We start from the raw sequence: 22,500 nt of genomic DNA, 5'->3' as shown, positions 1-22,500 counted from the left end.
TCAGAGACGGGTTATCCTTTGTTCCACCATGTCTGGCCGATATGTAATACCAGTCCACACTTTGTGATTGATTCCTAAACCTGTCATCACATGAGGCTCTCATCAGAGGTCCCCTATTTAAACATTTCAAAGAGGAGAAATCAATCCCCCCTTTCCCCAAAAATATAAATTTCAAAACTGGTGATGTAATCAATTTTTTGATTTGAAAGTCTATGATAACGAATTTGGTTATCCAAATTGTACGTGTCGAAGGAGCCGTGTCTATCTGTTTGTTTGTAGTATTATAACTTGAGAATGGATTAACGGATTTCAATAATTCCAACAACGGTGGATTCAGGGAACTCCCGGGAAGGTTTGTGATGCAAAAAAAGGTAAGTTTATGTTCATGGGTACGTGGGCACATGTGGCAAAACTGCAAATGCTAACTTGTGACGCTCGTTATCCCCGCATGGAGGGTAGGATCTCCCAGGAATCCTTTTTTGTTAACTTGAGAATGGATTAACGGATTTCAATGAAACCACCCAGGAAGTGAATGCAACCACTTATCCCTTTCCCTACAAAGATATTTTATCCACAATCTTGATTCCCAATCTCCCCGAATCTAAGCCATCCTCATTTACATTATAAAAAACAAAAATTCTTCCTCCTTCATTTATAATAATTGTGAGTCTCATTCAATCCCGTTTCTCATATCGATTGGATTCAGAAAATGCTTGCTACATTCAATACTTTTTATTGGATATTTCCATTTTATTCATACAACAGTAATATATCACCCTATCAAGTATCAAACAGCATTTCCAATGATTCACCACCTTTTAAAGTATGACAAAGCAGGTCACTGTTTGCAACACAGGTGAGAAACGGATAAGAACAAAAAATAAAAACAGCTGATATTTGAATAATTTATTTGCACAATTTTTAAAGGGTGAGAGTTAATTTTTATTTATTTTCTCTGAAGACCTGTCAATCAAAACACGATACCATCTATTTATTATGCAAGCAAAAAATGGCAGAATTCCCCTCTTTCCCTACACGCTGTATTCTCCTACGTGAGGAGTGGCGGACTGATGTGACAGAATGCTTCACAGAGGGGATGAGGCATGTGACTTAAAAAAATTACTCTCACGTGCACACATAAAAATCTATCTACTATAAATGGACGAGTTGTGTTGTGTTGTGTGCGTGTGTGTCATGCTTCTAAATTACACATTATTGGAATGTACCTTTTGACCCTTTAGACCGCTGAGACCCCTTCGACCTTTGAAGATTCTTTAAGACCCCGAGGACCCAAAAGAACTGGAGACCCAAAATTTCCTGAGGTCCCAAAAAACCCAGATGACCCAAAAGTCCCCAAGCATCCAAAAGATCCCGAACACCCAAAGTACCCCGAGGACCCCAAAAACCCCAAAGTCCCCAAGACGAGGACTCAAAAGACCCAGATAACCTAAAAGTGCCTGAGGACCCAAAAGACCCAAAAGACCTAGATGACCCAAAAGTTCCTGAGGAGCCAAAACACCCAAAACTCTCCAAAGACCCCAAGGACACAAAAGACCAAGATGACCCAAAAGTCCCAGATGACCAAAAAGACCCAGATGATGCAAAAGTCCCCAAAGGACCAACAAGACCCCTAAGATCCCTTCGGCCTTTTAAGACTCTACTGTAAATGGATGAGGTGTGTGTGTGTGTGTTGGGGGGGGGGGGGACATGTTTTTTGTGGACTTCTACTGGAACGTTCTGATGTGGAATGCGATACAACCAAATTATCGACCTCCTGGGTTGATTAGGTGAAGTAACTACAAACAAATCTGTTAGAATTCCCATGTTATAAATGCACGCCATGTAAAGGTATAGAAATCAGCTCAATACATCCTTCCACCACGGCCTGGCTTTTTAATATTACAAAATAAATAACAAAAACAACTAGAACTACGTTGTCAATGGCACACCATCGCATATTCCCGCGCGCACTGCTTTGTCCCACTAACGCTCGGTGAAATTTTATCTTGCAAAATGGATTGACTATTCTTTTCTATTTGATGTGCTTTATGACCAAAGACTTACTATGTTTACTAAATCAGAAGTCATTGCAAGCATGTCAACATTTCATGAAACATTAATTTAACACTGTCCAGCAATATAGAACTATGCATCAATTTAATCATAGGAATGAACTGTGTATAATATTAATTATAATTATTCATAATCAATTAGAAAAATACAGTAAAACCTGTGACTGTTTGTCACTCATGGGGGCCACGTAAGAAAGTTCTTTATAAAATAATTTACCATGTACAATGGTAAATACACTTTTAAAAAAAATCGACCCCCATGACCCCAACCCCTCTGGCCCGGCCCCTATATACTAGGGGTCATATCAAAAATCCGAAAGTGTTGTGCACTTCCCCATACATATATCTACTATGTCCCAAAGTTTCAAGTTCCTATCTCAAACGGTGTAGGAGGAGTTACAGGGTAAGACAGACGGACGGACGGCGGAAACAATCATAATATTCCCGCTTTTCAAACGTTGTAACAAAGCCTTTATTAATTAATACTAATAATACATACAACAATAATAAATAAGAGTAGTATCATTTGGCAATAATAATAAGGAACATATAATCCCCACGCTGGCGCAAGCACATGTGGACTTGGTGAAAGGTAAGCTAATGTTGAAACAGCACAGAAGGCGGGTGTACGCCAGGACTGTGAAGACCAATGAAAAGTTTGTTCAATGGGACCAACGAGCCCACGAGTCTTATAAAAGGAGCGGTATCTGTTTCTTTGTTTGTCATGCCATAACTTGAGAACGGATTAACAGATTTAACCAACGCCGGTTGATTCAGGGAACTCCCAGGAAGGTTAAAAAATAAAAAAGTTAAAAAAAAGGAAAGAAGGTTTGTCTATGGGTACGTGGACACATGTGGCGAAACTGCAAACACCAACTTGTGACGCTGGTTATCCCCGCAAGGTGGGCATAATTTCCCAGGAATCCTTTTTTGTTCTTGCCCCAGAGATAAGCCATTGCAGCAAAAATTGGTATTCCCATCAGCGAAGTGATGGGTCTTATATGCTAGTATGGAATGAAATAGCAAGTACAAAACCGAAAATATCCCATTAACATTTGCAGATTTCACTTTTCATTTTTGAGGCAACAACAAGTCTACGAACTTTCACTTGTGCTTCTTACTTCAGGGAAGTATGACCACAACTTCTTCAACGGCCCAAATTATTCCCATTTTTTCGTGGGCTTACCCGAGGAAACTTTATGCCCCATCTTTCACGAAATGGATGGCTAAGCTGACATTCGACTGAAGGCAGGAATTTGGAATTTAGCCAGGGTGCCACGATACGATATTTTTGAAATATCATGCTATATATCGTTGTTGGCCCGATCTCTCAATGGTGAAGAAGCACTTTAAAAATTAAATAATTCTCGTATTCAGATCCGGATTCGGATCTTCACCAAAATCTAATCAATTCGTCGTGGTCACACACCCAACGTGTCCACCAAGTTTCCTCCGAACCCGTCCGCAACTGTTTGATATATCGTGCTATATATTAATTTTGCCCGATTTCTCAATGGTGAAGAATCACTTACAAAATTTCCGGATTCGGATCTTAACCAAATTGAATCAATTCTCACTTTTCACACACCCAATGTGTCCACCAAATTTCGTCTGAATCCATCCACAGCTTTTTGAGATGTATTGCTATATATCATTTTTTGGCCCTGTCTCTCAATGGTGAAGAATCACTTTTAAAATTCTAGAAGTCGGATCCGGATCCGGATCTTCACCAAAATCCAATCAGTTCGTCCTTGTCACACACACACCCAACCTGCCGACCAAATTTCTGTCTTACAAAAAAGGTGCAAAAATTGATGCCCTTAACTACAGACCTATCAACTTACTTCCTATCATCAGCACGAGGTCAGTGAATCCATCATTGCATTTGACATAAAATCATTCCTTTTCTCCAACAGCCTCAGCTCAAATCATCAATTTTGATTCAGAACTGACCTGATCTCTCCACCTTGGACATGCTGCTTCGACACTCGCAACAAGGGATGAAGGCCCTCAATATCAGCCATGAGATTCGGGGTGTCTCCATGGACATATCTCAATCTTTCAATACAGTCTGGCATCATGCTTTGCTCTCCAAACTGCCTGCGTATGGAATCAAAGGACAACTCCACTCTTGGATTATATTCCTAATTTTCATCAATGATCTCACTGACTCACTGAAAAATCCTCTTTATCTCTTTGCTGATGATTCCACTCTCTGTCATGACATCCCTCATTCTTCCTTCTGAAAGGCAGGCAGCAGCCTCTCCTCAGACCTTGACAAAATCACAAACTGGTCAAACACTTGGAACATGTCTTTCAATCCTGAGAAATCTCACACACTCTATTCTCTTCTCTTCTCTTCTCTTCTCTTCTCTTCTCTTCTCTTCTCTTCTCTTCTCTCTCTCTGAAAGGACCATTCCGCAAACACTCCCATCTACTTTCTCAACAACCATCTCAAAGAGGTTCAGTCATTCAAACTCTTGGGTCTCACTCTCGGCCGACTGGGCATCCTTTGCCATACAAAGTCCTTCCTTGGCACACCTGAGCTCCTATCCACCAACAAGAATTTCATTCACAGCTTGATGGAGTACTACTCTCTCCTCTGGGCTGGCTCTCCTACCTCACATCTTGCTCAGCTTGATGCCATGGAAACCAAGGCTTTCAAGATCATTGGAATCTCTTGCAATGAAGCCGAGTCAATGGGCCTATCACTTCGCCATCGCCAACAGGTCGGTGGTCTCTCGATCTTCTTTCACCTTATTTCTGGTCTTGTACCCTCTGCCCTATCTGTGCTCTGTCCCCCCCTGGTCCTGTCAAAGGGCGGAGGAGCTCCTTGTGAGCCAACGGCCATCCATATCTAGTGCCAACTGTGTCTGCGGAGGTCCTCCTGCAGTTGGGTTACTTTTTTATGTGGAGGTTGGTGGCAGGATTTGCACTCCGGCCAGCGTAAAACCCTTCATTACGCAAAACGCAAAAACGCAAAAAATCTGAAAACCCACTCTGTGGGAGTAGCTCCTGTGCAGCTTCCCTTCGCAGGGCAGCCCACCGGATGACGGGATTAGGGCAAAGCCTTCGGGACCCCCAATCTTTGATGATAGGAGGGAAACCACGGGGTAACATCCCTGGGTCAGATTGCGGGAGAGTGTGTCGGAGTGGTGCTGAGGTTTCATCCACCAGACGGCGGTCTCCTTGGGTAAACCTGAGGCGGTCCCTTCGGGTGGGTGCCTGGAATGTCCTATCCCTAAGAGAGGACGATCACCTGTCTCTGTTATAATCTGAGCTCAAGCGTTTGATATCGGGATTGCAGCTCTCTCTGAGGTTCGGAGACCGGATTGCGGCGAGATCATGGTGGGTGGTTACACCTACTATTGGTCTGGTCGCTCTGATGGTTACCATACCCAAGGAGTTGCTGTAGCTGTGTCCAATAAGCTGACCCCAATGATAATTGAGGTAACACCGGTCAACAAGCGTATTATGAGATTAAGGATTTGTCACTCCTTAGGTGTCATTTCCCTGGTCTCTGTTTATGCTCCGACTGAGGCGAGTGATCTCACCGTGAAGGATGCATTCTACGCCACGCTCGAGTCTGTGGTTGATCAGTGCCCCAGACGAGATACACTTCTAGTCTTGGGGGATTTCAATGCATCAACTGGAACTGATAGGGATGGTTATGAGGTGTGTGTTGGTCCCCATCGGTCAGGAACTATGAATCAGAATAGCACTAAGTTCCTTGACTTTGCAAGAAGTCATGGACTTAGGGTGGCTGGTTCATGGTTTCAGCGCCCACAAGCTCATCGCTGGACATGGTATTCCAACGCTGGCGGTGCGGCAAAGGAGATTGACCATGTCCTCATTGACTGTCGTTGGAGGATGATCCAAAACTGCAGGTCTACCGGAGTGCTCAGTTCCTCAATACTGACCACAGGCTTGTTGTAGCAACTCTAAAGCTGCACCTTAAATCCTGGAGAATGGTACCCTCCCAGCCTAGGCTGGATGTTGGCAAGCTCAGGGATGAGAGAGTAGCTGAGGAGTTTGCGAACAGGCTGAGTGGACACTTGGGGGGTCTGGGTGCTTTGGGGGGTCCTGAAGAGTTATGGAGTGCCTTCAAGACCACCGTCCTTGATGTTGCCGGTGGATGTCTTGGAGCTCACCGCAGGGCAAAGAAGAATTTTGTCTCTCAAGGGACACTGGATACCATTGACCAGAGTCGCAGGGCCAGGCTGAATGGCAGAGCTGAGCTGTTTAGGGAGCTGAGGCGTAAAACTGTACGTGCACTGAGGAGGCCTATGTGCGAGGAATCTGTGAGGGGGTAGAGCATCACCTGTGGACAGGTGATTCTCGTCCCGCTTACAGGGGAATTTGCGCATTGCGTTCATCCAAGCCCATCCCTCGAAGCACTGCAGTTCGAGCAGAGAGTGGTAGGCTCTTGACATAGGAGTCTGAAGTGAAGGCCCGCTGGGCCGGTTACTTTGAGCGGTTGTACCAGGCTGATCCCCCAGCTGTCGAGTTTGACGTCAAGGGTGTTACAATCCCTGTTGCTGACCCTCGAATCAACTGTGGTCCACCTTCGCTTATGGAAACACAGGCTGCGGTGAAACGGGGCAAAGCTCCAGGGATCTGTGGCATATATGCTGAACTTCTCAAGGCTGGTGGAAATGCTGCACTCGTGTCGTTGCATGCAGTTTTGTGCTCTGCCTGGAACACAGGCATCATCCCAACTGATTGGAAGAGGGGCCTTGTTGTTCCTCTCTGGAAAGGGAAGGGTGATCGCCAAGACTGCAACAACTACCGAGGGGTGACGCTGCTCTCAGTGCCGGGCAAGGTCTTTGCTCGGATAATTCTTGATAGGGTTCGCCACCATCTGCTTGAGCACCAGCATCCAGAGCAGTCAGGCTTTACACCAAAGAGGTCAACGATTGACCGTATCCTTGCCCTTCGTGTCCTCACCGAACGCAGACGAGAGTTTCGGCAGGGGCTGCTTGCAGCCTATGTTGATCTCTGTAAAGTGTTCGATTCAGTGAATCGGGATGTGCTCTGGAGGATTCTTGGTCTTCGTGGGGTGCCACCAAAACTGATCGATCTGATGTCTGAACTCTACTCTGGTACTGGGAGTGCTGTGAAATGTGGTGGTACCATTTCAGACTTATTTCCAGTTGTTACTGGAGTTCGTTAGGGGTGTGTACTGGCCCCCACACTTTTCAGCACTTGTATGGACTGGATTTTAGGGAGGATGTCGGAGAGATCAAGCTGCGGTGCATCGTTTGGGAATGTCAAGATCTCGGACCTTGATTTTGCAGATGATGCAGTCATCTTTGCGGAGACTCTAGACATCCTTTTGGGGGCCCTCGAGGTGCTGAAAGAGGAGTCGGAACTGCTGGGATTACAGGTTTCTTGGGTCAAAACTAAGATCCAGGCTTTCGGTGACATCTTGGATGCTGCTGTCCTGTCTGTGTCCGTTTGTGGTGAGGATGTTGAGGTCGTGGAGAGATTCACTTACCTTGGCAGTGATATTCATGTCTCTGCTGGCTGCGAGTCAGAGGTCAATAGATGTCTGGGTCGGGCCTGGGGAGTCATGGATTCACTGGATCATGGGGTATGGCGCTGCCGGTACCTGTGCGGGAGGACGAAAGTCCGAGTCTTCAGGTCCTTGGTACTTCCAGTCTTGCTCTATGGATGTGAGACTTGGACTCTGACCAGGGATCTGAGACGGAGACTTAATTTGTTTGGTACCAGGTCTCTTCGGAGAATCCTTGGCTATCGCTGGTCGGATTTTGTGTTCAACGAGCGGTTGCTGAGAGAGACTCTGATGAGATTTGTTACCTGCATAGTCTGTGAGCGTCACCTGCGGCTGTATGGACATGTGGCTCGTTTTCCTGACGCTGATCCTGCTCACCAGATTCTCTCGGCGAGGGAGTCTCATGAGTGGAGAAGGCCAGTGGGCCGACCACATGCCTCGTGGTTGCAACAGGATGACCATCATCTCAAGGAGATGGGGATGGGCCTGGCATCTGCCTGGGGGATGGCCAGACGGAGGCCCCTGGAGTACCGGCGGAAAGTGGATGCAGCGACACGCTGTTCTGGCACATGCTCCCATACCTGACCTGAGCCCTCCCCCCCAAAGTATTTGCGGGACACAAGCAATCCACCAGCAATCCTCTCCTCATGAAACTGCCTAAACCCAGAACCAATGCTCACCACCACTCATATATTTCACTCCTTTCATACCTGTGGAACCACCTTCCACACTCTTCTTTCTTATTCTTTCGTCCCAGCCTTCAAGACAGCTGTTCACCACCATCTCAGGTCATCCCCCATCCAAAGCCATGATCTTTTCTTCACCTGTTAATCCATCCCGCACCCTTTCCAAAAGTCTGCTCATGTATCCATCTTGTCCACCCCTTGCGTTCGCATTTCACTTTTCTCCCTTTGTTATGTTGTGTCTTGATCTGGTCTGCCTACAAGCTCTTCCACGAGCCTAGACCATGCATTGAAAAAAAATTTTTTTTGATGTAATACTTGCATAATACCTCGCCAAAGTAGAATTTGCCTTCCTACATTACATTCCTATCTCAGGCAAAAATAGCATTCCTTACTTGTAGTAATTCTCTGCAGACTACTACAATAGTACCTGTTACCAACTATAGTATATGAGAGTACTACTCTCATATACTACAGAGAACTACTCTCATATGCTGTAGTTACCTCCACCACAGAAGGTGAAGGAGGTTATGTTTTCACCCCTTTCGGTCTGTTTGTCTGTCTGTTTGTTTGTTTGTGTACAGGAAATCTCAAAAAGTTGTGTACGGATCCGGATGAAATTTTGTGGACTGGTTGGGTGTGTGGCAAGGACGAATTGATTCGATTTTGGTGAGGATCCTAATCCGGATCTGGAGACGAGAGTCATTTATTTGTTAAAGTCATTCTTCACCATTGAGAGATGGGGTCAAAAACGATTTATATGAGGGGCAGTCAATAAGTAACCTTAAAATGGCGATATAAATTCGAGAATGTAATGTGTGAAGTTGTAGACGACATATGCTATATCTACGGGTAAGAGTCGTGGTTTGCCTGTTTTAGATCGAGCAACATCGAGCGGATGACGTCAGTAGAGCAGTTCCAAGATGGCCGCTCCCTTAGAATCATGCACCAGGAAGGAGCAATACTCTGTTATCCATTTCTTAGGAAGGGAGGGTGTGAATCCCAGTGAAATCCACCGCAGAATGAAGATTCAATATGGTGACACATGTTTATCGCTGCAGCAGGTGTATATGAATGGGACAGGAAGTTTGAAAGTAGAGCGTCCAGTGTGGCAGACGCTGCTCGCTCGGGCCAGCCTCACACAGCCGACACACCAGAAATGGTTGCAAGAGTTGAGTGCAAGCCAAGGGAAAACTGTCACATTATGCTGGATTAAGTGGTCTCCGAATTGATAATTGGACATGGTTCAGCACACCATATCATGCACAACATGCTGGAGTTACGCAAAGTGTCTGCAAGATGGGTGCCGAGACAGCTCACACCCGAACTGAAAGAACAGCGAGTGGATACATGTGAAGAACTTCTGCGACAGTATGAAACAGAAGGTGACGCTTTCTTACAACGCGTAGTGACTGGGGATGAAAGCTGGGTCCACTAGTTTCAGCTAGAAACGAAGAGGGGAAGAAAAGAGTGACACCATTCAACTTCACCGAAGCCCAAAAAATTCTGCACACAGCCGTCTGCTGGGAAAGTGATGCTGACGCTCTTCTGGGATAGCCGAGGCCCATTTGTAGAGCATACCATGCCCAGATGGAGAACAGTCACCAGTGCATCATACTGCGACCTCCTTAAAAATCATCTGAGACCAACAATCAGATCAAAACGTCGTGCACTACTCACTACCGGCGTTTTGCTGCAGCATGACAATGCTCGGCCCCGTACTGCCTGTGCTACAGCTACAACAATCAATGACATGCATTACGAGTGTCTTCCTCATCCACCCGACTCGCCAGACCTCGCCCCTTCAGATTACCACATTTTTGCGTCACTTAAAGAGGCGCTTGGTGGAACCACTTTCCGATCCGACAAAGAGGTCCAAGAGGCGGTGCACGAATGCCAACACAAGCAGCCAAAATGTTTTTTTTTTTTCTTGAGGAATCCAGGCCTGAGTAAAGCACTGGAAAAAATGCATTGAATGCAATGGAGATGATGTTAAAAAAAATAACACAGTTGTTGCACACGTACATGCAACAAACAATTTGTGAAAAATATTTTAAGGTTCCTTATTGACTGGCCCTCGTAGCATGATATTTCAAAAATGTAATGGGCCCGATATGTTCTCATGGATAAGGCATTGCGTGGCGGAGGCATGCGCTCCACCGACTGACCTTCTTGTTCTAACTGCGGCATTTTTGCATGGGATGGGTTTGTTGCATCGACGGTATGATTGAGAATTCAATTATTAACCTGGATAAAGTGCATGCACGCATGCATGAGCATTCAAGGAGCTCACATAAGGCACGCATGCATACTTAATATAAATATGCATACACTTATACCTTGTTATGCAGAAAGTAATGTGCAGACATGAGCATAGCAAGCGGTTTCTGACAACGCAATAGGCAAAATAATTAAATTTCGATTCCACGAATTGAGAACCATGAACCGAAAAATTGGAATGATCCTAATTTTTCTCCATTGAGCTCAGTGAGCAGTACTTCTATATAATTATAATGATGACCAAAGCTGTCGTTTTTATTAAACTTCCTTAAAAGTTCATTATATGTGGGGTTTTAAAAAGTGAATTTGCTCTAATATTTTCTGTAATTATCATAATTCAGCCAAGGCCGAGCGAAGCGAGGTCGAGGCTGTTTATTCCTGATTGTTGAAACACCCTGCAATCCATGCCTACAGTAAACAGACTTTTTGGAATGCCGGCTGCATTGTCCATTCAATCATCATTTAACTTTGTTAAAACATTATCCATGAGGAGGAGCTCCTATGTTGAAAGTTGTGTCAATCGTTCAAGTGCTTGCGGACAAAACAAATTTAACAGCGAATAAAGGTGAAAAAGTGAGGACGGTAAAAAAAAAAAAAGCGAGCGCCTCATTTGACATTCCACAACAAGGTCAAGGATGGTTGTGGACGCTTATTACTCGTATGATTAAGATCACTACACCGGATAAGCATAGTATCGAAAGTTATCCCATTAACTCATCCAATATAATTGTGTTTATTGGTCATGATGACATTATGAAAACTTGGCTATATCAACAAAAATGGAATTCTACAAAATATCCCACCTCTTTGTTGTCACGTGCCAGTTGGTCCTTTGAAATTGTAGCCAGGACGTTGGCAGCCTGCTCTCCTCCCATGACTGAGATACGTGCATTAGGCCACATAAACAAGAAGCGAGGGCTACAAAGGATCAAAGGCACATGTGGTTATATATCATATATATATATATATATATATATATATATATATATATATATATATATATATATATATATATATATATATATATATATATATACATAAATATACAAGTAAGTTTTTCAATACAATCGTACAATAATTTGAGAAGTGTCTGTTTCTATGTTTGACTTCTACGCACTTCTGAATGGCAGGACGGAATGAATTTAAAACTGGTGATTGTAAACGCGATGTTAACGGGAAAGTATTGGGAAGTAAAACCAAATTCATAGTCCTGGGTGTTCAGGGTGGAGTGAAGACCCAGATTCTCTCCATGTAAATATGTATGACATAGTGCCGTTACCAGTGGGAGTGGGTATTACAAGTCACAGTAAAATAAACCAATTCTGGGGGAATTATTCATTCCAAAAGGACGCGTTCTTTGCTCGTGTTCTTGTAATATACAAGTGCGTAGACAAATTTAGTTTCCATACCCAGCTACTCACTCAGTTCTTTTGAACAAGTAGGTATGCTCAACTTGTTAGCAGATAACATTACATTGTTTACCATAGAAATTCAATTGGTGTAATTAAGTTGAGGCTTGCCTGTAGGCCCGACCACACATGCCATAGTTCCCTGCACCATAAGAACCACCAATAATAACTGTGATCTTCGGAACTTGTGCACAGGCCACTGCCATGACCATCTTGGCACCATCCTTGGCAATGCCACCCGCCTCGTACTCTCGTCCAACCATAAAGCCTGAAAAGGCACAGCGAGTAGCAGCAGCTTGAGATGAGTGTACAGACCAAACACGCCGTATCAAAACACACAAAAAGAAGCAGAATAAAGTGTCACACAAAATTTTTACCTTTAACATTGAGGAATCAAAATGGAAACATAAACTTCATATAGTACAAAAAAAAAAATGTTTTCATGGAAAATAAACCAGTCAGTTCACTTTAGCTGCAGTGTTTGTTATGCTTACTCTTCCATTAGCTTCGCTTATCTCAAGAAAAGAAAAAAATGCATTTGCAACAAGCCCTGTAACATAATATACTGGAGAATTAATCATGTGCAAATCCACAACTGGGAATTCGATATTTACATTGCCTACAGCATTTTTGTGAAACACCTCAATTATTCCACTAAAATCTAACTTGTTTAAATGCTAAGCGTCAAGCAAGGAAGCAGCACATACCATTTTAAAAAGTCTTTTGTCTGATTCAGCTCGGGTCTAAATCAAACAAGGCCAAACTAAGGGCGGGTCATTCGGGGCAGGTGCCCATGGCCCCACAGTGGAGAGGACCCTATGCGAGAGAGAATAAAAAGAAAATTCCACTTTTTCCTTTTTTTACAGCGATCGCCATGAAACAAAGTTATCCAAGTGGCCACAATAAGCAGAAAAAGAAAGAAGATGAGCAGAAAATTTTGACCAAGGTACTCTCATAACCGAGGCCAATCACCGCATTCTTCAAGAACTGCAATATTTTATGTATAGGCTTATCCTAGACAAGGACGATGAGGCCACTTTCCCAAACACAGTGACCGCACTAAAATATACATAACCTTGAAGATCACCAACTGCAGTGGTGAATGGTCCTTCTCAAGTATGACGCTGCTGGAAAACTTGCTTCGCACACCCATGTGTCATGACCTCACGAGTCTTACTCGTATGAGTTTGCAATTTGACATACTTCATAGTCTGGACCTTACAGACAGCATACACGTTTGCTAGTCAGAAAGCCTGAAAAGTTGTGGTCACGGTCTAAAAAGCACTCTTGTTGTTTTTTTGTTTTTTTTTACTTTTTCTACAAATATCATCTCCATCTTAACAAATATACTTATTTTGTAGTTGGTTTTTGTTTTCGGTCGGAATTGGAAATTGGTAAAAATAAATAAATAAATAACAGGGCGCCGAGCCAGTAACTTTTGTCCAGGGCGCCGTGTGTCCAAAGTTCAGCCCTGGAATCGAAACACTGACTTCCCAGTCTCAGAGCACCATTATAAGCTCAGGATGGCAAAAGAAAGGCTTGGCTCGACAGAGGATTCTGGGGAGACGGCTGGCTCTGGAAGCCAGCTTGGAGATGTGATCTGTCCAGGATAGGTTAACGTTGAAAGTGAGACTCATGAGTGAGGCCTTGAAACCATACCTTTCCTCAAGAAAGATCACAGAAATAAATTTGGGGATTTGCCGGTCGGTCCTTTTGTAGGGACGGAGTGAAGATATAGGTATTCCTGAGTAAAAGAGGCATGTTCAATATAGATGACCAGTTGCTTCTTTTCTCAATATTGGCAGAGAGGGATGCTGCTGCAGCCTGCCAAGTGAGGGACTGAGAAACTCCCTGCACAAAGTGGAATCATCTGAAAAGTGGTACAATTGAGTTTCAAGTAACGAAGAGAGGTGTTTGATGTGTACAAAGACCAGGATTAGTAAGGAAACGCTACCTTGAGGGATACCATCCTCCCGATGTAAAGAATCGGAGAAAACTGCATTAAAAAAACGATTTGCCGCTTGCGAGTGGACAGGAAATCTGAAAGTAAGTCTCGGAGGAATCTCGAGATAGCATTTGTCAAAATTTTGAAAATATGGCAGGATGCTGGACAGAACCAAATTCACATGAGATGTCCAGTGACATGGCTCAGACTTCTTGTTTGAGTGAAAGAGTACAACCGTTGTTGACAAAGAAGCAGTGGCCTGTTCAAAGCAGAATGACTTCGGCAGAAGCCAAAATTATAATTGGAGGTCAGATAGAGTGGAGATTAATCTTGAGGTCTGCTTCAATTATAGATTATATTACTCCATCGATGAGAAGATCACTTTCACACTATTCTTTCAAATTGGGGTACCACTGGCAATTTTTCATAACAGGCAGGCAGCCATCAGAGAATGACCTAGAAAACAGCAGAGAAAGAGGAGTAGACACAATAGATGAATACTTTTTAAGTACCAGAGCAATGATGTCATCAGGATGAGTTAAGGAGGAGTCATGAGTGCCTATGAAAATGTTATGCTTGGCCGGAGGGAAGATCACATACTGGAAGATGTTTTCATTAAAGGAGAGAGGTGGTGTGGGTCGGAGAGGGGAGGATGGGTAGGAGAAGTTAAGTACAGCAGAAGAGAGGGATTAGGGAACTTGGCTTTTTCTACAAAGACAGGGTTGGGGCAGTCATCCTTAACATGACTAACGTTTATAACACTGATCCATCCTTCAAGAGTGAGGGAAATGATGAAGTGCATGATCCAAAGACCAACTTGACCAAGTGCCATCAAATTGTTGAGGATCAGGAAAGACTTACATGTTCAGAACTTTAAGTAGTTGGGCATATCTGACAAAGGAAACACAATGGTTTTGAGTTTTACAGATCGAGACAGTACAATTTCTTGTTGGCGGTTGGCTTCAAGGGAGAAAAAGACAGGCTGATTTGTGGCAATTGCATGAATCGTTGGACAAGAGGCATGAAGTTTTGGAGCTAGAGAGAGACAGAGAGAGACAGAGAGACAGAGAGGGACAGAGACAGAGAGACAGAGAGACAGAGAGAGACAGAGAGAATAGTTTATTAAGAATCGAGTCTCAGAGGCATGCAGTGCCTATATCCAGAAATGCTGAGATAGTATATCAGTAGGTGAAGAAGATGACGGTCTATAGGCCATACAAAACAGGCCAGTTGAAAATGCCAATGTGAGCACTGATGTCAAGTCAATACAGATGTGTGTGAGTGAGAGTGAGAGTGAGAGTGAGAGTGAGAGTGAGAGTGAGAGTGAGAGTGAGAGTGAGAGTGAGAGTGAGAGTGAGAGTGAGAGTGAGAGTGAGAGTGAGAGTGAGAGTGAGAGTGAGAGTGAGAGTGAGAGTGAGAGTGAGAGTGAGAGTGAGAGTGAGAGTGAGAGTGAGAGTGAGAGTGAGAGAGAGAGAGAGAGAGAGAGAGAGAGAGAGAGAGAGAGAGAGAGAGAGAGAGAGAGAGAGAGAGAGAGAGAGAGAGAGAGAGAGAGAGAGAGAGAGAGAGAGAGAGAGAGAGAGAGAGAGAGAGAGAGAGAGAGAGAGAGAGAGAGAGAGAGAGAGAGAGAGAGAGAGAGAGAGAGAGAGAGAGAGAGAGAGAGAGAGAGAGAGAGAGAGAGAGAGAGAGAGAGAGAGAGAGAGAGAGAGAGAGAGAGAGAGAGAGAGAGAGAGAGAGAGAGAGAGAGAGAGTAAGACGGAGTCTAAATTGACTGAAATAGCATCATGCACAGTCATCTCAGTTTGGAGGACGCTACGCCCTGCACAATATATTGCTCCGGAGAGGGATCTTACACATGTCAGCATGGAAACAAACAAAAAACGATTGAATGATGATGATGAAGATGAAGATGAAGATGAAGAAGAAGAAGATGGATACTGATTCAGAAGTGTTTAATAAAAATTGATGAGACAGGAAAGGGTAAAGACTATGAAAAAGGGAGCTTCTGACGTTGGCAACAACACCGTCAACGACATGATGATTAGATAGTATAATGAATCACGAGAGAAGGAAATGAGTGAATCTGGTAAAAAAAAAAAAATAGACAAATCCACAACATTTTGTAACATTGGCTTTCTTTCCCAATTCCTCTTTTTTTTTTTTTTTGTATACCTTGGTCGAGGCTCGTATGAGATCTAACGCACAACTCACAGCAAGGAGGCATGAGACAAGAGGGGCGGGAGTGGAAGGGACAAAACAGTGGGGAACAGACACATTAGGTGAACTGTGGAAGGGAGAGGGATGGGGATGGGACGGGGAACATGGCGAAGAGAAGATGGACATTTCGGGGACTTTCAGGAAGGAAAGCAGGAGAAATGAAGGAAGTGGGCTTGGGTGGATTATCGGGGGTAGAAAAGATCGAGGATTTGGATGGGGGAAGATAAGAGGTGGTGGTGAACAGCTGTTTTGAAAGCCTGGAGTGAAGAATGGGAAAGAATAGAGTGAGGAAGTTTATTCCAAAGGCGGGAAAAAAGAGGAATGAAAGAGTGAAGATGAGCAGTGATTCGTGATTTTGGTAGTTTTACCAGAAGGGGGTTGTTGGTGGACCTTGAGCGTCCTGTGGAAATGTGGTGGGGACAAATCGCAGAGAGAGCAGGGGGGGCAAGGCTGGAGAGGAGTCGGTAGAAGACAGAAAGACCACCGACCAACCTGCGGTGATTGAGTGAGAGGCCCAAAGACTCAGCTTCATTGCGGGAGATGCCGATGATCTTAAATGCCCTGGTTTCGACAGCGTGAAGCCGAGAAAGGTGGGAGGCAGGAGCACCAGCCCAGAGGGAAGAGCAGTACTCCATCAGGCTACGGACAAAAGCTTTGTAAGTGGTCAGGAGCTCAAGAGGGCCGAGGAAGGACTTAGCACGATGGAGGATTCCCAGTCGGCGACTGGCTTTTGAGGCGAGGTTGGAAATGTGACTTTCCCAGGAAAGGTCATGGCAGATAGTGAGACCTAGAAGCTTGAAAGAAAAGACTTCTTCCAGAGGATTGTTGAGAAAGTGGATGGGAGGGTTTTGTAAATGGTCCTTTCGAAGAGACATAGTGAGAGTGTGAGATTTGTCTGGATTGAAAGACATGTTCCACGTGTTGGACCAGTTTGTGATTTTATCCAGATCTGCAGTGAGCGAAGAAGCTGCTGCTTGCCGGTCTGAGGGATGACAGATGGTACGGCAGAGGGTGGAGTCGTCGGCAAAGAGAAATAGAGGATTTTCCAGAGAGTCCGAGAGATCATTGATGAAAACCAGAAAAAGAACAGGGCCCAGAACGCTACCTTGAGGAACTCCAGCCTGCACAGGAAGAGGGGATGAAAGAACTCCATTTAGGGCCACACGTTGACTGCGACAGGAGAGGAAGTCTGCGAGCCATGAGTGGAGATGGCCTTGAATACCATGGGAAGAGAGTTTGGTGAGTAGGGCAGGGTGCCATACTGTGTCAAAAGCACGTGATATGTCCAGGGATACGGCTCGGATTTCCTGTCTGGCATTGAGGACCTCCATCCATTGATGGGAGAGCAGAAGCAGCATATCCAGGGTAGAGTGACCTGGTCTGAAACCAAATTGATGATTGGAAATCAAGCCATTGGAGAAGAGGAAGGATTTCATGTCTGAAGCGATGATGGATTCCATCACCTTGCTGATGATTGGGAGAAGGCTGATTGGTCTGTAGTTACAGCGATCTGTTTTTGCACCTTTTTTATGCAGGACAGTGATGTTAGCAGATTTCCAAGCAGATGGCAGATGACCTTGGGCAAATGAGAGGGTGAATAGAACAGAGAGAGGGTGAGCAAGAGCAGAAGAGCAGAAGAGCAGGCTTTGAGGACACGTGGGCTGATGCCGTCTGGACCGGTTGCAGAATCTGACTCGAGGTTTGAAAGCAAGCTCTCCACCTTGTCAGGAGAAAAGGATACAGAGTCCAGAGACAGTTGGGTGCGACTGGGTAAAGTGCGTAGAGATAGTGATGGGTTTAGGACACAAGATTTAGCTGCAAACACCGAGTTTAGACATTCAGCTTTATCACGTGTGGAATCAGCAGTGCGGCCATTTGAGGTAAGGGAGGGGATGGAGGGGGAACATACACCAGAAACAGATTTGATTAAACGCCACCAGGATTTTGAGGAGGGAGAGAGGTTTGAGAGTTCAGACTTGAGATGAGAAAGATGTTGTTTTCTGGCTCTCCTGAGGGTAGATACACACTTGTTCCGAGCTTTGTGGAAAGAACTGAGATTGCCCTCAGTTGGGTTTGCTTTCCATGAGGAAAAGGCAAGTTGTTTCAGGACAACTGCCTCGCCACAAGCTTCAGTAAACCAAGGGCGGGAGGAAGGGTAAGACAACTGAACACGAGAGGGGATAAATCTGTGCATGAGGGAGAGAAAGTTTCTTTGAAAGAATTCCCAGGATGAGTTGATGTTTGAGAAAGTAGTGATAGGAGACCAGTTTGTAAGTTTGATGGCTGCTCGGAGACCCTGCCAGTCGGCTTGAGTGAAATGCCAGACTCGACGGCGGTGAGGTGGTTCTCTGATAACAGCCAGAGAGATGTCCACTTTGACAAGGACGTGGTCAGAAGAACCAATTGGAGCGAAGGAAGAGCAGCAGATATTGTCAGGGAAATTTGTCAAAATCAGATCCAGAAGAGATGGAGTACCATTGGTTGAGATCCGGGTCGGGAAGTTGACCGATTGAGTCAGTCCCAATGAGTCGCAGAAAGCTTTTGCTGAGGTGCCATGGCAGGTGAGAGAGGTACCCACACCTAGCCAACTGGCGTGATGACAATTGAAGTCCCCACATAAGAGGAAGAGAGAGTTTGGATGAGAAGATAGAAGATGGTCCATGTTTTCGGATAGTGAGGTGTAGATGGAGTCATCACTGTTCGGTGGACGGTACAGTACACATATAAACATGAGGTCGGAGTGGAGGGGAAGCCGAAGCCAGAGGTATTCCTGGGGGTGTGGGGGAGTGAGAGCAGTGCATGGAGAGTGAGGAATAGAGTCTTTGATGAAGAGAGCAACACCTCCACCAGGACGAGGCTCAGGTCTGTCATACCGTAAGAGGGAGTAACCAGGGAGAGATACTTGGGAGTCAGACACGTCTTGGGAGAGGAAAGTTTCTGTTAGGCATATAATGTCTGGTTTGTCAGTGGCAACCTGTATGGAAAGATCTGAAAGGTTTGAGCGAAGGCCCTGGACATTTGAGGTCCACACTTTTAATGAAGAGGAAGGGGAGGAGGCTTTGGGTGCAGGAGGTGGAGGGGGAGGGGGAGGGTAGGACAAGGGATGAGGGGGGCAGGTGAGGAGGGTTGCTGAAGGAGTGTGGGGTATTGCAGAATAGCGAGGGGAGGGGGCCGAATGAGGAGGAGAAAAGGCTCTGTGGTGCTGGGGAAGAGGGGGGACAAGAGACAAGGAAGAAGGCAGCTGAGGATTTGAGGAGGTGGAGTGAAGAGATGGAGGTGAGAGGGCAGTGGAGGGAGGCAGGTTGGTGGATGAGAGCGGGGGAAACTTTGAGAAGGAAGAGTGAGGGGGATGAAAGGTGGGAGAAAGGTGAGGGGGGAATTTTTGAGAGAGGTGAGAGGGAGGCTTGGAGAGAGAAGAGTGGGATGGTTGCTTTGAGAGTGAGAGTGAGGGGTGAGGGGGGTGAGTTGGCACTGAAGTTGGAAAAAAAGAATGGTTGATGGAAAGCGAGCATCCATGGCAAACTGTGGTTTTTAAAAGTTTTAGGTCAGAGATGCGATTTAACACAATTCTTGATGGATGCAATGAAGGCGAATTCAGAGCATGGAGAGAAGCGCTGTAATAGTTGGATTATTTTAGGCAAGGAATGAAGGAGAGGTCGAAATGAGAGCAGTCTGTTAAAATAGCAGAAGAGTAGTGCATTGTGAAACAGTAAAGAGTACCACATGTGTGAGAGAGGATGATGAAGCATTATAAGATCGTTTTTGTTGTTAAAAATAATGTATGAGAGAGTTCAACAGATTAGGTCATGGAAGTGTAAAAAAAAAATCGAGGAAGAAGACGAGAAGTTAAGAGGAAGAAGAAGAAGAAGCAGAATCGGGAGAAGGTGAGCGTGTTGTTGTTGTTGTTGGGTAAATATATATATATATTTTTTTTTTGTTGTTAATATTAATGTATGAGAGAGTTCAACAGATTAGGTCATGGAAGTGTAAAAAAATATAAAAAAATAAAAAAATCGAGGAAGAAGACGAGGAGGAAGTTAAGAGGAAGAATAAGAATCGGGGGAAGGTGAGCGTGTTGTTGTTGTTGTAGGGTATTATTATTTTTTTTTTTTGAGATAAGAAAGAGATTAGTTGGGAGAATGGGGGATGTTTGGAAAGTGGGGAGGATCAAAATTGAAGGTAATGGGGAGGATAGAAATTGAAGGTAATGGGGAGAAAAAACAAACAAACAAACAAACAAAAAAAAACGATCGAACACCGAGTGGAACTGGTAGGCCTCAAGCCTAGGCCTAGGCCTCAAGCACCAGGTAAGAACATCGACAAAAATACTCACAAAATAGCACGATTTTTGAAACAAAACCGAACTAGCAACACACAGTAACATGTAGGTGAGAAAATTAAACAGTTAAAACGGGACAAATAACAACCGGAAACTTAGCTTTGAGAACGTCAGCAGGGAGCCCCGAAGGAGATCTCTCGCTGCTCCAAAACCGGAAGCGGAAGTTCCCAAGTTTAATAGAGTTTAATAGAGGCAGTTTAAGAATACAAATCAAAAGAAATTGTAAAAATGCCAAAAATTAGCCAAGTCGGAATAGTTTCCCCCCCCCCTTTGTTTGCCAAAAAAAGCTCAACACTGCAGATAAAGGTAGCACGTGACAGAGTGCACCAAGAAAACCTAACGTGTTTATTAAATTTCATTATGGTCGGTCATCTGTCTCAATAGCAATGAGTACATGAATCAGAGACAGGATCTATAAATTACTTTTAAAAATCAAGATATAACTTACAAACATGGAAGCACACCCCCAAAGGCACCACAATCTAAGGGGTGACAGAATAACTTAAAGGTAGCATACTGGCTGAGCTGCCTAATCTTGGTTTGATTCCCAATCTGATGATAAACTGCGACCCTGGTGCTTATCAGGGCAATGGATCCGTGAGTATGTCGTCTTTAGGAGGTAAGTAAAGCTGGTGTTTCATCCTCTTACATTCACTTGGAGGTTGAAAATGCCACGTGTTTTGAAAGAGTAGGCCATTTTGTGCCAGCAGCCTTAGTGAGGTGCTCGGCAGACCCAACATGCGTCTGGGGATGAAGCATTGCTGCACTACCCAGAAGAGAAAGAGAGAAAGAGAGAGAGAGAGAGAGAGAGAGAGAGAGAGAGAGAGAGAGAGAGAGAGAGAGAGAGAGAGAGACAGAGACAGAGACAGAGACAGAGACAGAGACAGAGACAGAGACAGAGACAGAGACAGAGACAGAGACAGAGACAGAGACAGAGACAGAGACAGAGACAGAGACAGAGAGAGAGAGAGAGAGAGAGAGAGAGAGAGAGAGAGAGAGAGAGAGAGAGAGAGAGAGAGAGAGAGAGAGAGAGAGAGCCACCACCTTCCAGGTAGCTTTCCCAATACTACTCTGTTTTCAAAATGCAGTTGAAGATTCAATAAATCCTTTTATCTTTGCCATAATAAGGACCATTCATGATGAGTACTACAAATTCAGATATGTCGTGATGCTGCGATGCGTGTGTATTTTTAATTTTACGATAATTAAATACAATAAAAAATTTTGCGTGCAATATTTTGGAAAAAGGAATTTAAGATCAGCATGTACTTAGTCCATCCATTACCTACTAACTGATTTTTTCCCAGCCACACTTTTCATTTACTGGATCCGTGCATGCTTAGCGTCAATTATGACCTCCAAAACCCAAACCGGAAAGGCTGAAAAGGTCTGGCGCAGTGTTATAAAAAGGGTGAGTACCACAGAGGGATATAAGCACTTAAAACCACCAATGAACACTATTCATTACTTTTGCTTGACTCTGATCGGAGTAATTATTATAGAAAGGATTCAAATTAACTCTCATTGCTAAAATGTCACATTTCATAAAAGCAAAACATTTCAGCAAATAAACAGCAGCTCACCAGTGATGTTTTGGAGGAAAACAAGTGGAATGTTTCGTTGGCAGCACAATTGGATGAAGTGGGTACACTGTGAATGCAGGTATATACAGACTGCTTTGGCATGTACCACAAGCTACAGTATCAAAGCAATTGGCCATTGGTACAATACTGTACTAAACATTTATGCATGATGCAGGCAAATAAAAATGAACACGAGTACAACGCTATACAACCAACGTACAATCTTCTATAGTTAGTTTGTTAGTTCCTCCCATCCTGCTTGGGACATTGGGCAGCGATTTGTCTCCATTGAATCCAGTTCCAAACCAGCTCTTTCGCTGGTTATGATGTGCTCTGAAAGAGGTGCTGCAGAGGATGGTCTTGTTCAAATGAGCTGGTCATGGTATTTCAAGTCAGCAAATAAAGACCATGTGGTGGTAATCTTCTCAGCACGATGATGCAGACATTGGGCTACTTACTG

The 22,500-nt window shown here is 44.4% G+C and overlaps 1 protein-coding gene across 1 annotated transcript in view; it reads right to left on the bottom strand.

The window, feature by feature from the left end:
• Nucleotides 1-22,500, bottom strand: part of MCCC2 (methylcrotonyl-CoA carboxylase subunit 2) — a 250,557-nt gene that overhangs the window by 45,134 nt on the left and 182,923 nt on the right. The window contains exons 13-15 of the mRNA XM_085848665.1: nucleotides 22,041-22,107; nucleotides 12,071-12,227; nucleotides 11,354-11,468 (exon numbers count right to left, since the gene is read on the bottom strand). Of these exons, the coding sequence (XP_085704791.1) occupies nucleotides 11,354-11,468; nucleotides 12,071-12,227; nucleotides 22,041-22,107 (339 nt within the window). The remainder of the gene's footprint in view (nucleotides 1-11,353; nucleotides 11,469-12,070; nucleotides 12,228-22,040; nucleotides 22,108-22,500) is intronic.

The sequence above is a fragment of the Eptatretus burgeri genome, chromosome 12 (genome assembly GCF_056783735.1).
Source record: "Eptatretus burgeri isolate ZD-2024b chromosome 12, Ebu_testis_v1, whole genome shotgun sequence".
NCBI classification, from domain to species: Eukaryota; Metazoa; Chordata; class Myxini; order Myxiniformes; family Myxinidae; genus Eptatretus; species Eptatretus burgeri.
Note: the sequence above shows the minus strand (reverse complement) of the source record. Positions and strands in the feature narration are given on the sequence as shown.